The sequence below is a fragment of the Paramormyrops kingsleyae genome, chromosome 18 (assembly GCF_048594095.1).
Source record: "Paramormyrops kingsleyae isolate MSU_618 chromosome 18, PKINGS_0.4, whole genome shotgun sequence".
Classification (NCBI taxonomy): domain Eukaryota; kingdom Metazoa; phylum Chordata; class Actinopteri; order Osteoglossiformes; family Mormyridae; genus Paramormyrops; species Paramormyrops kingsleyae.
Genome location: NC_132814.1, coordinates 24,785,344 through 24,801,844, shown reverse-complemented (window position 1 = coordinate 24,801,844; position 16,501 = coordinate 24,785,344). Strand labels below are relative to the sequence as shown.

The window sequence follows — 16,501 nt, the reverse complement described above, 5'->3', positions numbered from 1 at the left end:
TCTGATTACAGGCACATAGACTTAGCCCACTGAGCCACACGCTGCTTAAAGATTGGGGCCACCAGTTTTTGCCAATACAGAGGCACTGTCACCGACCTTGATGCAATATTGAATTGGCTTGTCATATAAAACAGCCCAACAACATCCAGAGCCTTCAGAAGCTCATCCACCCCTGGAGCCTTACCACTGAATAGTTTTTTTACCATGGCACTGACCTCACCAATAGTGAGTCCTCTGACTCTACTTTCTCCAATGAAGCTGTGGCAGTGGGATTCCGAAGGACCTCCAAGTGCTCCTATTACATCCACTATGAATGCTAAGTCACACAGTAGGCAGGTTTTCATCCAAGAGATTTTATACGCAAAAATACTTTTAATACTAAAGTCAGCTGGAAGATTACCATGCAGCCCTCAGAAGGTCGCAGCAATCTTTGTGGCATGTTGCGTGTTGCATAACATTGCCACATGTGATGGATGTCTGTTGGACATAAATGAGGACACATTAGGAGACTTTAGAAGGTCTGATGGCATAACTGCCTGTTGCCGATACCAACAAAGCAGAGTAGGGCAGCAATGCGGGCAAGGAGGGATCAGCAGTGATGGGCGGTAGCGCCGCTACATGTAGCGAAGCTATTAGTTTAGCTACATTTTCTAGTAGCTTGCTTGTAGCGTCGCTGATTTCTGAATCAAATAACATTCCAGTAGTTACGTAATTTTTTTGATTAAGTAGCGACATAGCGTCCACAAAAGCTACAATTTCCAGGACATGTCTGAGGAAAGCAGAGGTTTCCTCTGCAGTATGATTTTGAAACGCAACAATCAGACAAATAAAGCATGTTCATGCGCGACCTTGTACTCTGCTTCCACTGCCTGTCTATCGAAACACGCATGCATATGGCAGCGTCATGAGATCGATACTTTAGTTTCAGTTTCTGTCCTGAATGCACTGCGGATGTCTGAGTAAGCGATGCTGCTCACGTGACTCAAGCAAATAGGCTGACTTGCGCGCGCACACACACACAGTTTAATATTTACAATAAAGTATTGAACTAGTGGGCCGCCGAACCATTCTCGCAACAATTAAACAGCAGAGATAGTTCGGGGTTTAATCACCAGATGGCGTTTATTGCACCCGTATTACTGCAACCCACACATTTGCACTGCGCACCGTGCACATCGCCCCGTTTACTCCTCACACACACAGTGGGCGCACGCACACACACACGCACACTACGTACAACAATAAACATTAACGATTATACATGACATAACACACAGCACATGTATAATGACACAAGCGACTACTGAGAACTATTTACAAGCTGCCATCAGTCCAACATGCTGCACTGCCCGCCGGTGCCTCCGCGCTACAGTATTTATTTACTTATAGACTTTGCCCAAATTCTGTCCTGGGTTTTAACTAATTAATAAATAAAAAACACTTAAAAGTAATGAAAATGAATCCAGCAATTTGATGATGCATCCACCTTAGTTATTAAAAAGTATAGATACAACACAGGGGTCCCCTCCCCTTCCATCCCATCCTCCCAGCACTAAAACATGTAATTCAGGACTTTGATTCTCATTTCAGTTTGGACCAGTTCATTTGCTGTTGTCCCAGTGATCACTCTCTGAGCCATGCTTATTAATCATGGTGTTGCATGTCGTCCGTAAACACAGTTTAACACGGTTCTTAAACACAAAGTTCATTTGTAACTTCAATCGACTTGTTTAATTGGGGTCTGAAGAAGTTTTCTCGTTAAGGGAGGCCCTGAGGAAATAAGATGGCTGTTAATATGGTTTTTCTTTTCCCTAGAAATTTTTAATTGATTTAAACCTATAGCCATGTCTTGCCCATCGAACACTAAACAGTAGCTTTCATTTGTTACTAAATAGTTTGTTTACTAGAGTACTGGTTTACCTAGTAGTAGGCCAATAATTTTTTTTTTTGTTTTATTTATGTCTCGATGCTTCACATAACGCAATGTCTACACTGTTAAATCATGGGTTGTTCTTTAATAAATGTCTTAACCAGTGTATCTGACTGTCATTTTGCACTGATCTGGTATTAGGTTGGTACAACGTGAAGTAGCTTCTGATGTAGTAAGCTGCTTTTGCCATATTTGTATAACTTAGCTTGCTATATTTCTATGGGTGGTAGCTTTTGTGTAGTGAAGCTTAATTTATTGTTGAGTAACTGATAGTTTAGCTCACTACACTTTACAAGTAGCTTGCCCAACACTGGGGTTCAGCGGGCAGAAGAGCTGAATCACCTGTAGCCTGGTAAGGAATCTAAAGTGTGAGATGTAGAAAAATAACCACCTTATTGCCTTTTATTTGAACATGTAAACTGTAGGTTTTTGAACAAAGATTGCACTTTTATTTATATTCTGCAAACTACGGACCCAAAATTAAAATAAACACAAGCATCATTAAGTCCCCGTTCCCAGCCGCTGGTCTCGTTCAGCAGCGAGCTTCTGCTTTCCCCATCTTCTGGCTTCCTTATACCACTGAGCAGATGACCTGGTGATGCCATAAAACGAGGACACGCTCGCTGCTGCCTCATCCCACGCCTGCTTCACCTCGAAAGGCTTAGATATTATGTCATTAAGCTTGCCCTTTTTATCAGTAAAAGTCAGTTTTATGGAAATGCAATGATCACAAGAAATTTCGGCAATGTTTTTGATGTACATAGTGTCTTGTTCACATGCACTTCAGCCACGGTTTTCATTTAACTCTATTGCACTTCATTCTACATTTGCTAAAACCATTTTAGCTCAACCAGTATTGCATTTTAGATTCAGGTAAATCGGATCAATTAGGTAAGTTTTGTGTTCAGCACTGAGTCACTGAATATGTAGGCAGATATTCCCGATGAATGATGCAGTGGCATATTGTGGGAACACTTGTATTTTAAGTGCAATGACTCATTTCTATTATAGTTGAGGCTACATCAGTTGCTAAGGCTACTCAGTTTTAAAAAGTGCATGGTTTTGTGGATCGGTACTGTTCAGGACTGCTAATGAGAACAAGCCCTCTTGTGTGTCAAATTCTGCTGTAACTCTCCACATGAAAATGAGGCCAGCTGGCTCATGCTGGGTGTGTTGTTTTATCAACAGAGAAAAATTCAAAGTCGCCTGTCATGCTGCTCTTTGTCAATACGATTAGATATAGTTAGGAGACACTAAACTTCTTTGAAGTAACTCGAAACAAGTTATTAATATCCCAAACGATTACTCTGGCCCTGGGTACGTAGTTCTCTTGCCTCATACCTCCAAGGTTGGGATTTCAATTCTGGCCTCCACTCTACATATATAGAGTAGGGTTGCACGATTTTGGGTAAAATATGAATAATGATTTTTGTCACTCAGTTCTCTCAGTTTTTGTCATGCCATTTCCTATCACGGCTCTTCAGCAGTATATATTTTTTATTATTATTAGGGCTCTGAATCAATTTAAAAAAATTAACTAATTAATTGTACAGGTTTCTCTGATTCATTGCAATGAACTACACCTAATGTTAAAACTTATAATCATAAATATTTATACGTTGAATCCCCAAATGTAGAATTAACACAAAGAGGTATGTGGGTCATTCTCAAGAACTCATTACCATAACATATCAGCTTTATCTATTTTTTGAATTAGTTTGAAGACTTCGACGTCATTTTCTAAAGAGTTGATTTTTCCTCTGGGGTACTTCATCAATTTTGTTATGTTACTATTTATTTCTGTAATAATCAGAAGTATGTCATCAAATCCAGGTCAAGAGTTACAGAGACGAGAAAAAAATTTCAAGACTAATCAAAAAATCAATGAAAATATTCATCTTATAATACAAATTAGTTGTTTATTCTGGGTTATATGCAATTAAGTTGAATGATTTAAACACATTTTATGTAGTTTTGTGATTTATTTGATATTTGGGTAACTATTTTGGGAAAATCATCAAATTGGATCAATAATAATTTTTATGTACTTCAAAATTTAAGGTAATGGCCTTTGCTCTACAAAAAAAACACTATTTCATTTTAATGTTTTTTTGAAAATTCTTCAGTTTGTCAGAATTATCCATACTTTAATTTTTGTTTTAATGGTCTAGCCTAAATTTCTTATGTACAGGATATTCATTTCCATCAATATTACTTGTAAGCAAGTACAAGATGAATTTCAAAGCTTTCAGAAAGGCTAGATGAACAAATGGAAATAAGAAAAGAGAGGGTGTCATATTAATAGTTAAATGATTTTTTTTAAATCACACTCTTTGGAGATTAATGGTATATACCACATATACTTATAGTAGCAGGTACTCAACAGGGGACTCAAAATGCTATTTCATCCCTACTGTGTTATCGGTCTAATGGCGCTAAAAACAGAAGCTTGACAACCACTGAAGATCACAAGATTGGTAAAGTTCTCTCATTTGAGTATCAAAATACTGTGTTAATGCCATCAAGGAAATAATAACTTATGATTATAAACTTAACTCATGTATTAATCATTCCAGCCCTGACAATCCTTGGTTTGATGCATGTGGGTTTCCTCCTGTTTCTCAGTTTTTCTCTTACAGTTAGAGCAGTTGCCATCCCTAAATTGTCCACAAAGTGTCCATTTATGTGCCTTGTGATGAACTTGCATCCCAGTTAGGGTGTATACAGCCTTGTGCCCTGTACTGCTTGTGATAAGCTTCAGGCCCTCCTGTGACTCTGATCAGTATACGTGCTTGAAAGATCGATGGACAGATTCATAATCATGAATTTGAGGTGGTAATGGAATTTCCACAAGAGTTAGAGAGGTTTTATGGGCTTACAAGGCTTGGAATGAACAAAGAATATATTGCTTGAATGTTAGATAGAAGATTATTGTTATTTTACGAGATAAGATTTTGTCTGAAAAATATGCAAAGTAAAGAAGAGAAACAAACAAAGTAGTAATTCACGTGTTGTACTTCTGCTTATTATGAGGAACTGGTGTGGTAAAGCAGTTATTTTTAGGAGTAATGTCAGAGGATTAGGTGGAAAAGAGAAATTGTCACGGAAAGGAATGCACAAAATCACAGAAGATGGTGGCTGCAGAACCTCCTCCTGTCTCTTGGTCTCCTCTGTAATGACAGACATCAAAAGATGTTGTCCAAGTCTAGTGTTTTCGAAAAGGTTTTCAGAAATGGTGACTGTGTTTCAGGAAAGGAGTGTCCTTGTTGTCATAGTGACCGCTTTCTTTGTACCCTGCTCTACTTTCAAGGAACCCCAGAGTTCATGGCTCCAGAAATGTACGAGGAGCACTATGATGAGTCAGTGGATGTGTACGCCTTTGGGATGTGCATGCTGGAGATGGCCACCTCAGAGTACCCCTACTCTGAGTGCCAGAACGCCGCACAAATCTACCGCAAAGTTACTAGTGTAAGTCTCTACTGATCTGCTGAATTATTTTGGTTATACGTACATGCCACCTCATACATGTCCAGTGGTCTGTGTACCATGTTCAGTGTTGGTCTGTTTTCTGTGTTCTGTGTCTCTTAATTTATTGCTCTCTGTTTTATAATCTAGATCTGTGTTCCCCATTCCTTTCTTTTTTCCCCTCTGTGTCTATACCTGTTAATTGAGCTCTTTCCTTTCTGTACAGGGTATCAAACCTGCCAGTTTTGACAAAGTGAGTGACCCTGAAATTAAGGAGATTATTGAGGGCTGTATTAGACAGAATAAGAGTCAGAGGTGAGTGTTACTGCTTCATAAAACGAAAAAAGAGAATTTTCAATAAGCTGAATATAGTTATCTGACATATCATCCTTTTTTTCTTTTTTATTTATTTCAAACAAACAACAAATAAAAAAAACATTTCCATATTCTCCATCATAATATTACACCTTTTGATTTCAAAAGGAGCAGGCAGAAGTGTAAACTTTTTTGGTCCTAACCCATTCATACCATATCACTTCAAAATTAACCTCCTTCAAATTACAATTGTTGAAGAATGAGAATATTGAATATTGTTTTTCACTGACCCTATAATATCCAGATCGAAATCCCGTTAAGATTTTAGACATGATCTGAAATGATCATTTTAAATGCATAAACTGTGTGTGGAATGTTTTGATCAGTAAATACAGGAAGAATTTGATTGATGGCAATCCAGCATGCTTGACCACAGTTGCAGTGTTTTATTTACTTTTACTTTATTGAGTGTTTTCACCAGGAATAACAAAGCCATTGCTAGCCAAAGAGTAGGACATTGTTGTGGTATTCTTGAAAATTGTGCATGGGTTATATTCAGAAACCTAGCAAATATAGTACATATCCATACACGAAGGTCATTCAAAATGCATAAAGTAAAAACAGACAAGTAAAAGCATACAAATATGAAAATGTAAAATTTAAAAAAAAAAAAAAAAAAAAACATTTAAGAACAGATATTAAAAGTGAGAAAGTGCTGGTTGCATCAATTATATGAGAACAGTAGAGAAAAAGCATTAGCAAGGACTATGCATACATACAGTATGCATACACATATACCGACAGACACAGTGAATCTATTAGACTATAGTCATTTGGCGACAGAGCTGAATAAATTTGGGTATCATCCGCATACTGATGTTAAGCTATATTGCTGTCTTTAAGAATCTGGCCAAGTGGGAGCATATAAAGACTAAATAAGAGGGGGTCCAGAAATGACCCTTGAGGGACTCCGTAAGGCAATATGTTTGGAATTATAACTTCCTATAGTGACAAAATAATCCATGCCTTCTAGGTCTGATTTGAACTATTTAAGGACTCTACCTGACAGGCCAACCCAGTCTCCTGACCTATCTAACAGTTCCTTATGGTCCACTGTGTCAAAGGTCCAGAAATGCTTGGATCGTTAATTTACCTGAATCCGCATTTAGACAAATTCACCAAGTCAGTCACTCCTCCTTGTCTTCTCCTTTGCAGGCTATCTATCCGGGACCTGCTAAATCACGCATTTTTTGGTGAGGACACAGGAGTACGTGTAGAGTTGGCTGAGGAAGACACGGGCCACCAGGATTGCCTAGCACTCCGCATATGGGTGGAGGAGCCCAAGAAACTGAAGGGCAAGCACAAGGACAATGAGGCCATCGAGTTCAGCTATGACCTGGAGAATGACAGTGCTGAGGAGGTGGCCCTGGAGATGGTAAGGTGAAGAGGGACTAGGAAGTGTTAGACAACCACACAGACAAATGCCAGAGCTGCCAGCTCACCTGCCTTCCTCTGGACTGCCCTACCCCAGGTGAAATCTGGCTTCTTCCATGAGAGTGATGCCAAGGTGGTGGGCAAGTCTATTCGAGACAGAGTTACGCTCATCAAGAAATCCCGAGAGAGGCGTCAGCAACAGCTACAGTATGGGCTGGAAGACAGGAGAGATTCCACCACGCTCACTTCCTCGCATCCATGCACCCGGCCGTTTGGCCACACCTCACTGGGCCCAGGAGCGACAGCTGAAGGTGGAGTCCCTGGGGAGGCTGATGACGTGCCAGAGGTTGAACAGCTGGTCAGGCAGCAGCCACACATACACGGTGTCACGGCCCCTGGCCTCCCAGGTCTCTGCAAGCCGAGTACTGGGTTTCCTCCCATGAGTGGGCAATATGGAAGTACAGCCTAACAATTTCTGGAATGTATTCTCTGTCTGTATCTCTCTTCCACAGAAGGAGAGAGTGTCCCTTCTGTCAGCTGTGACTTGGCTCCCAGTGGGCAAAACCAAGCCTTTCCCCTCCCGGGAGAATGCGCCCTGCAGGCAGGGTACCCTTACGCCCACGGACAGTCCGTCTACCAAACCACCACCTCTGTGAGTGTCTGTTTTGCTGCTATTCTGTTCACTCTACACTGGGATTCGAGGGCTATTGGTCAACGTGTTGAATTCACACCTTTTCAACTAGGGATGCACGATATATTGTGCATATGCACAATAATCACATCACATTTGTTGGTACTGCTTTGTGTCTGTTGACACAACTCATGACAACACCACTTACTTATTTGACAGACTCTGTTGGTAGATGTTATATTAAATGTTATATTTGGCTGTAGTTTATTTAAGCTAATTTCATATCCTTTTTTGTTTGATAAATATTGCAGCGTTACTCATGGAAATTTCACATATCTCCATGTGATATCGTGATTTGATATCGTGCAGCCCTGTTTTCCACATAGCATTACCAGTCAGAGATAATGTGAGTGCTAATGCATGTTTAGGTGCATTTTAATGCTGTTTGGCACAAAATGGAGACTGTACCAGGTCAGTCTTTCTTTTTTGGGCAGTTTAGCGGCTGTATAATGGCCACCAAGGAGACAGTTGCCCCTGTTGGAAAAATAATAAATATAGCCCATATCTTCTTAAACTTTACCAAAATTATGATAAATTAAACTAAATAAAGCCTTTAGTGACCATTATATTACAAAGTACTAGTCATCCAGTGTATAGCTTGACCAATACAGAATTTAAAAGAAGCTAATTAAATTAAACCGTGTTGTTTACAGCCTTGTTCAATGCTTACAGTCTATTATAGGAAGATAAATACAGTTACAGTATCATGCCTTTATCTTTTTCATATGGTTGAAAAAAACACTGCTGTACCATGGTTTTAATGGCAGCCTTTTTATTGCCATCACTCCTGCAAACTCAGTGCTTTTATACCCTCAGGCGGTGCAGAGTGCTGGGGGCGTCTCCCAATCACAGCTCCCTGCCTCGTGTCAGAGTGTGCCTGTTGGCCAGGCTGGCAGTGTTTCCAGTGCCCCTCTTGGGCAGAGCATGGGGCTACCTTGCGTGCCCATAGGACAGAGCCTGCCGCAGCCAGCTGCTATGGCAACACCGCAATCCCCAGAAGTGCCACAGCAGTATTCACTGGTAAGTCGTCTTCCTGCATTCTGTGTTTCATGTCTACTTCGTGTCTGGTCTGTTCTTTCTTTCCCCTCTTCCTTTCAGGGCTTTATAGATATTTTTGTAAAATAAGACTGATTCTCTCACATAAATATTTTTATGCAGGGGTCCCTTGGAACAGGTTTGCCTGAAATAAGTCACTTCCTTCTCATATCTTACAGTAATTCTGACCAGTCACTTAAAACAGTCACCTGTTTAGTTATTTGTTTTCTCAAGACAGAGAAAACATTGTTACCCCTTACATCATGTAGTTTTGCATTGTTTTTTTATTTCAGATTTGTTTAAAGCAATTAAATATATAATTAATATGCTTTTCAAATCAGACAAGTGACTATTTATGTAGAAGATTGGATCAATAAATTACAAAATCAATCAGTACATTTGAAATCAATAAATTACATAGCGCCATACAAAATAAAGTAATATACTGATGACTTGAAGCTTACAATTTGATGTTAAAAATTGGGAGAATAATCTAGATAAGGTTGAGGTCACACCATTCCATTTTCTCCATTTTCTTCCAGTTTGAAATAAAGAGCTGCCCCAATAGATGACCCTTCAATGCCAGCTAGTTAAGGGGGGATCACCACTGTGTGTGTCAGACACTTGCCGCTCTTCCCTTTGTACACGGCAGGTTTCTTTGACTGACTTACAGGGTTTGGGAAGAGAACAGCTCAGTTCTGGCCTCAGGCTCATATACACATCAGCAGTGCTATAGAATGAAGCCCAGCTTTCTAACCCGCTTCAGAGTGCAGAGCAGTTTTTATTACCCTTGCTAACTCCCTGTATGTATGTATGTATGTATGTATGCACATATGGAATATGTATATGTATGCATCCTGCATGTTCCTGTGTTAGAACTGAGCATCACCACCGATTTCCTCAATTGATTCAGTTCCAATTGACAAGGTCCTGATTTGCTTCAGTTTTTGGTTCGACTCCATTTGATTCAGTATTCAAACTTCAGTTACAATATCAGTTTTGCTTAAATAGGAAGAGATCCCCTGAGAACTAATGCTGTAAATTGTAAAAGGGGCCCTCTAACCTGATGCATTATTAAAATATTAATATGTGCGTTAAAAATTGACCCCAAAGCGGCTGCATTAATGAACTTTTTATTTAACATGACCAATAAGTTTTAAATCAGATATTTTTGCTGATTGCACATCTGGTTGATCTGTTAAACGGTTTTGGAAATTTGTGGTATTTCCACAGTACTTTACCTCCATTTTGCACATCTTACATACAAGTTTGCTTTTGTCCAGCTGTTCTCTGTCTACAACCTTCTGAAATCCAAAATGCATCCAGATACCTGCCTTCAGGCTTGATGGTACCTGCAGTGGAACAGCTCATGGCATGTTTTTATCTACTTTTGTCTCCCAGATCTCTTTGCACGAGGCTGACCATGCGAGACTAACGGAGTTAAAACATCACACATCCACGGAAAATGGCCATAATTGTAAAAGGCATATATTAACAAAACAATCTACCGATTTTATGAATCATTATTGGATTATACAGATGAAGAACTGTTTGAATCAGAAAATCTTTTTTTTTAATCCTAGCCCTAGTATGTGCACATGTATGTACTCTGTGATAGGCTGGCATCTTGTCCAGGGTACAGTATACCCTAGGCTTGTGTCTCGTGCTACCTGGGATAGGTTCCAGGCCCTGTGACCCTGACCAGGATATGCAGTTAGAGGATGGATCGATATTTCATTTGTAGCCACAAAAACAAAACATCATTTGACATAATGATGCTGGATACTTACAAGGGGGTGTGCATTGATACATTAGTAATGCAGACATGAAATGTGAGTACCTGTTCACTTCCGAATGTCTTACACAGAAGTCTGTAGAGATGATTTTTCTGTGGAATATTGTGTGTTGTTCCATTCATCTGAAGTTAGTTTACAAAAACAACAGGGATTGTTTTGGCTAGTTGCCCAGAATTATTGGAAGCGCTGCAAGTCATGGACTGTGAAACGTATCTGAAAAAGAGGGTGGCATATAGTCATGTCCACTTGACTGTTTGCTCAGATATAACCTTTTGTTTTAAAAAACAAATATAATTCAGGCCCTGAATTGTAATAAATTTCTGTTGGTTTGTATTAAATTACTGTATTCCCTAGATGGGAAATATGCATAGTTTTGGACCTGGTCTTCCTCTGGCACAGACGTTTTGTTCGTTAAGATAACACAAAAACCATTTGATGGATCTATTTCAAACTTTGCAGAGGCATTGTATGCATAACAAACTAGAACTGATTAAATTTTCAGACAGATTTCCCCAAAGTTGTATCAGTAGTGCATGGGTGACATCAAAAAAGGGCAGTTTTGACACTTGATCCTATTAAAAAAAGTTTTTGACAGATGTTTTTCGAACTTTGCAGAATCAATGTATGGGTGCTGACAGAGCTACATGGGGATTATAAACTATATGTACAAAAGTATTGGGACACCTGGCCATTACACTTACAGGAAATTTGGTGACATCCTATTCTAAATCCATAGGCATCGATGTGGAGTTGGTTCCACCTTTTGAAGCTATAACAGCTGCCAGTCTTCTGGGAAGGCATTCCACAAGATTTTGGAGTGTGTCTGTGGAGCTGGTTATGCCCTTATTGACTTTTGCTGTCTTGCCACAAAGCTGCTCTTCTTTCATTGTTTCATATAGTAGCAATTTTATGATGTTGCCGTTTAAATGAAGAAAATTTGATTATTCAGAATGAAAAATCTTCGTCAGAATGAAATTTATTTAAATTAATCCAGTATGAGTGTGCTTAAAAATGAATGGTCTGAAACGTATTATACCTTGTTATGATTGCTGCATTATACTAATACTGCTCTTGCTATCTTTCTTTTCCTCAATCACCATTTCCCTCCCTGCCTCTTTCACTCATTGACTTGACCTTACATCCTCTGTTTGGCCTTCATTTGGCAATGCACCTCTCCTTACATCCTGATTTCAGTCATACCACTCGGATGGATCACAAGTACTGTCACTCCAGTCAGGGGATGTTGCGCCCCCCCATGCCTTAGTTGCATCCTCACAACCTTTCCTGCCCCCAGTCTCACCTCAAGGCCCTATTAATGTCCACACTGGAGAACACACTGAGCTGTTGTATTTGCCCCAGGGTGGGGCAGCAGTTACTGCATCCCTGTCTCAACAGCCACCCCCAAATGTCATGCATCAGCCTGAACCTATGAACAACTTGTTGCCCCAAGCCCAACTTCCTGTAGTCCACCAACAAACAATCGTGCAGCAACATCAGCAGGTATTATTGGAACAACAAGCCACCTTGCTCCAGCAACATCAGATGGAGCAGCAACAGACAGTTAGGTTACAGCAGCAGCAACAATCCAGTTTGACTAAGCAACACCAAGCTGGTGTGTCTCAACAGCAACAACTGCAAGGTAGTTTTTTTCAACCCCAACAAGCAAGTTTGGTTCAGCAACAGTCCAGTGCTAGTTTGCTTCAGCAACAAATGCAAGCTAGTTTAGTTAAGCAGCAGCAACATGCTAGTTTGGTTCAGGCACAACAAGCTAGTTTAGTTAAGCATCAGGGTAGTTTTGTTCAGTCCCAAAACCCAAGTTTGGTTCAAGAGCAACCACAAGCTAGTTTCATTCAACAGCAACAACCAGGCACATTTCTCCAGCAGTCTCAGGAGATTCCTTTTCAATTGCCAGTAGAACAACATCAGGCACAGGCTTCAATGCCACAGCAACCATTCAAACAGCAGCAGCATCCATGTTCACTCCAGCAGTCATTTCCAGCTTTGGCAGAGCAAGTCAAGCCATGTCACCAGGTTTATTTGCAGCAGCAGGCAGATCAACAGCACCAGCAGCAAGTCTTGATGCAGCAGCAGCAAGGTGTTTTACAGCAACAAAAGCAACATCAATTTTATGTACAACAACAACAGGCTGATCAACAAATATTGATGCAACAGCAGTGTTTACAGACACAACAGGTGATGCTACTACATCAGAAGAGGGAGCAACAACAGCATGTAATGCAGCTACAACAGGTTGAGGAACAAAATATTTTATTACAGCAGCAACCACAGGTTGACCATCGCCAGGCTTTATTCCAACAACAGATTGACATAAAACAACAACAGGCTTTATTACAACAACAACAGGTTGAGCAACAACAACCAGTTGAGCAACAAAAACAGGCTTTATTACACCAACAAAACATTGAGAAACCACAGCAGGTAGAGCACCAACATCAGGCTTCATTAAGCCAACAGGTTGAGCAACAACAGGCTTTAACACAAGTTAAACAACAGGCTTTATTACATCAACAAGTTGAACAACAACACCAGGCGTTATTGCAGCGACAAAAAGCTTTGCTACAACAACAACAGATTGAACACCAACAGCTTCATCAACAGTGTGCCATGCAGCAGCAACAGGTACATCAGCTCACTGGCATGCAACATCATGTGGAACAAGAGCAGCAACAACCTATTTTACAGCAGCAGACAGAGAAGCAGCAGACTATGTTTCAACAGCAGCAGCAAGCTGTACTACACCAACAAACTGATAAACAACAGCAGCATGCTGTGCCACCACAGATGGAGAAACAGCAAGCTATATTGCAGCCATACCACCAGATTGAGTCGCATCACCAACTGCAGCAAATGGAGAAGGAGCAAACGGAGCAGACCATAATACAACAACCAAGGGAGATCCTGAAGGTAGCGGTGATACCAAAAGACAAACAAGCTTCAGGTCAAATACAGCAACTGAGCTTTTTACCGCAACAAGGAGCTTCATTGCAGCAGCTTCAAGGAACACTTGTTCAAACCCAAACTGATTTGCAGATCATGACTCAAATTTTAGCCCAAAGCCAGACTTCAGTTCCAGTACAGGGTACACCCAAGGACCACATTCAGGCCCAAACTCAGTCTCAGGCTCTGGTCCAATCTCAATCCCTAGCCCAAAACCCAGTTCAGATATTTGGTAACCCCTTGGTCCAGAGTTGTATCCCAGTGGTACCCCAGGTTCAGGACTCAAGTCAAGTACAAACTATGATCCAGGTTCAAAACCAATTACAGGCCCAGCTCTCAGTGCAAGGTCAAATCCAAAAGCAGCCTCTAACAGAAGCACCACAACAGAGTCAAGCTCAGTTGTACAGTAACCAACAGGTTCTAACACCAGCACTGGCCCAAGGCCCAGTGCAACACGTTCAGTCTCAGATTCACCAGGCACAAATCCAAGGCCAAGCTCCTCCGTTAGATCAAATTGAGCCCCAGATTCAGTCCCAGTGCTGTGTTCCGCAGATTCAGGGCCAGGCGCAGGTAATTTCCCAAAGCCAAGTCTTGTCTCCAAACCTTGGTAAAGTTCACCAGCCAGCCCCAGCTCATGTGCCCAGCCAGACCCAGCCTCCAGTGTTAGAGCAATCTCAGATTTCAGTGCCCACCTACGTACAGCCTCAGTCCCAAGATTCAGCTGGTGTGCATCCGGCTTCATACCCACATGATCTGCAGGCCACACAGCATATGCCACGAGACCTAGGGATGGCTGCGCAACAACAATCGCTTTTGCATTATTCGCAGACGGTGCCATCTCAGGGAGTGACTGGAGCTCTTTTTGCAGCAGCCTCTGCCACCATAACTTCCCCATCCTTACCCCCGACCCCCAAGCACCAGCAACCTGGTCAGGGCCAGATGCAGCCAGTGTTGCAGGTACATCCACCTGACCAACAGCTGCCACAGGTACACCCACCTGACCAACAGCTGCCACAGGTACACCCACCTGACCAACAGCTGCCACAGGTACACCCACCTGACCAACAGCTGCCACAGGTACACCCACCTGACCAACAGCTGCCACAAGCCTCACAACTGCAGCAGCAGCAGCCTCAAGTTCATTCAGCCCCTGTACCAACTCAGTCCCCGCTACTAGTCCTGAAGCAATGTGCACTTCCTCATGAACATGATCAATTGCCCGTTCATCCTCAAGTTGGCCTCCATCAGTCACCCTTGATCCCACCAGGTCATTTGACCCAGCCCCCTTCCAAGACAGCTCCTCCCCTGTACAGTCAGGTAGGGGCTGGCCTGCTGTCTTCCCCACAGCACCAGCACACGCAGATGCTCGCCCAGGCTCATGCTCATTCTTGCACACAGACACATATTGATGGTTTGATGGGAAGTACAGAACATGCACTCTCCAATCCCCCTGGCCCTGTCCAATCCCCACAGCCCCCTTCTGTTTCACCCATCCTTCCCACCACCTTGTCCTCCATTCCTGTTGCTGAGCCTGGCTTGAACCAGCCCCCTCCACCAGAAGTGCAATTAGTCCAGTCCGGGGTGCCGAGGGGCATCAGCCACACCTCCCCACCTCCTTCCACTGCTTTCCAGTCCTTCAGCTCTAATTTGCCCCTGCTGCCCTCGTCTTCATTACCAGACTGTGAACCTGCCTTGCTGGCCATCGCTAAGGTACAGCCCACACACAACATGACTGTTAGTTGCATGTACTGAGGAAGCACTCTGGCACCTGCAGGCTAGTGGCATGTAACTTAACCAGTTATACCATGACCTGCCTTTACTTTTACAGCGTACAAGTGCATATAAACACGGCTTGCATAGCATTTTCTGATAATTTGTGTAAAACTGTGTTTAATCATCTCTTTACTTTTTTGTTTTGTCTTAATTTTCTTTTTTCCCTGACTTTTTACGACTGTGATTGTTTAAATGTTTTTTTTTTTTTTTTTGCTTGATTCAAAGTTTCTGCAGTCTGACACATTTTTTGCTTTACATTCTAAAGTAACCCAATTTAAACAAAATAAGCCTTGGTCAATTAATTGCCTGTTGTGTCAATGTGCCCTTGTGGTGTTTTATGTGTCTGTGTTTTTCTGTGTATTTGTCTCTTTTGACCATACAGGATACTCAAGCACAGACTGGTACAGAAAAACAGTCATCATCCAGGTTTGTTTACTAATCATATCTTCATTGCTACTGTCCTTGGTTTATCGGTTAAACTGTTTGTACATCCTCAGTATTTATATTAATACGCATTATACACATGTGAGTAAAAATTTGGATATTATCTGGATTTCTGCGTGAATGACTCCACATGGCTCACTTGGAGTCACATGTTCCATGCAACACAAGCGTGTTTGTGTTCTCCTGCCATTTATAAAAACCACACAAGTTTGTATTTGTAGGCATCAGTTGCACTTAAAACCTTCTATCTTAGTTTACAATAAGAAAATCACTGAACAAGAGTGATTATTAATCTTCACTTCTAGCCTTGTGTTTATACCTATTCCATGCTCCCATCCTCATGTAGTTCTGAGTACTATCTTGCCTGGAGAAAGTCATGATTAGACATGGTGATAACCATCTTGCTGGAGCTGTTATAACACTGATTCTGGCTTCATTTATTCCTTCTTAGCTGTGCTTCTGCCGCTGGAGATGAACTAAATCTCCAGTTGGGAAATGGGAAGATGGAGAAGGTGAAATCCCAGAGGAGATCTTCCTATCAGAGAGTTGAGAAGGTCACACACTTCCAGCTGAGCATGCTTCAGGTATACATGACAGGTCTTAATGAGCTGCTCATGTGGCCACTTGTTGCTACACCTGGCACTTGTGATTCCCACCTAT

At 41.5% G+C, this 16,501-nt stretch overlaps 1 protein-coding gene across 12 annotated transcripts in view; it reads left to right on the top strand.

The window, feature by feature from the left end:
- wnk3 (WNK lysine deficient protein kinase 3) overlaps window positions 1-16,501 on the top strand; it is a 62,653-nt gene that overhangs the window by 26,821 nt on the left and 19,331 nt on the right. For 10 of the 12 annotated variants that reach the window (XM_023834106.2, XM_023834115.2, XM_023834110.2 and 7 more), the window contains 9 exons: window positions 5,241-5,398; window positions 5,622-5,710; window positions 6,926-7,145; window positions 7,242-7,551; window positions 7,657-7,796; window positions 8,652-8,855; window positions 11,861-15,334; window positions 15,780-15,823; window positions 16,293-16,425. In XM_023834106.2, coding sequence (XP_023689874.2) covers window positions 5,241-5,398; window positions 5,622-5,710; window positions 6,926-7,145; window positions 7,242-7,551; window positions 7,657-7,796; window positions 8,652-8,855; window positions 11,861-15,334; window positions 15,780-15,823; window positions 16,293-16,425 — 4,772 coding nt within the window. The remainder of the gene's footprint in view (window positions 1-5,240; window positions 5,399-5,621; window positions 5,711-6,925; window positions 7,146-7,241; window positions 7,552-7,656; window positions 7,797-8,651; window positions 8,856-11,860; window positions 15,335-15,779; window positions 15,824-16,292; window positions 16,426-16,501) is intronic. The other 2 variants (XM_023834113.2, XM_023834116.2) reach the window with 2 other exon arrangements.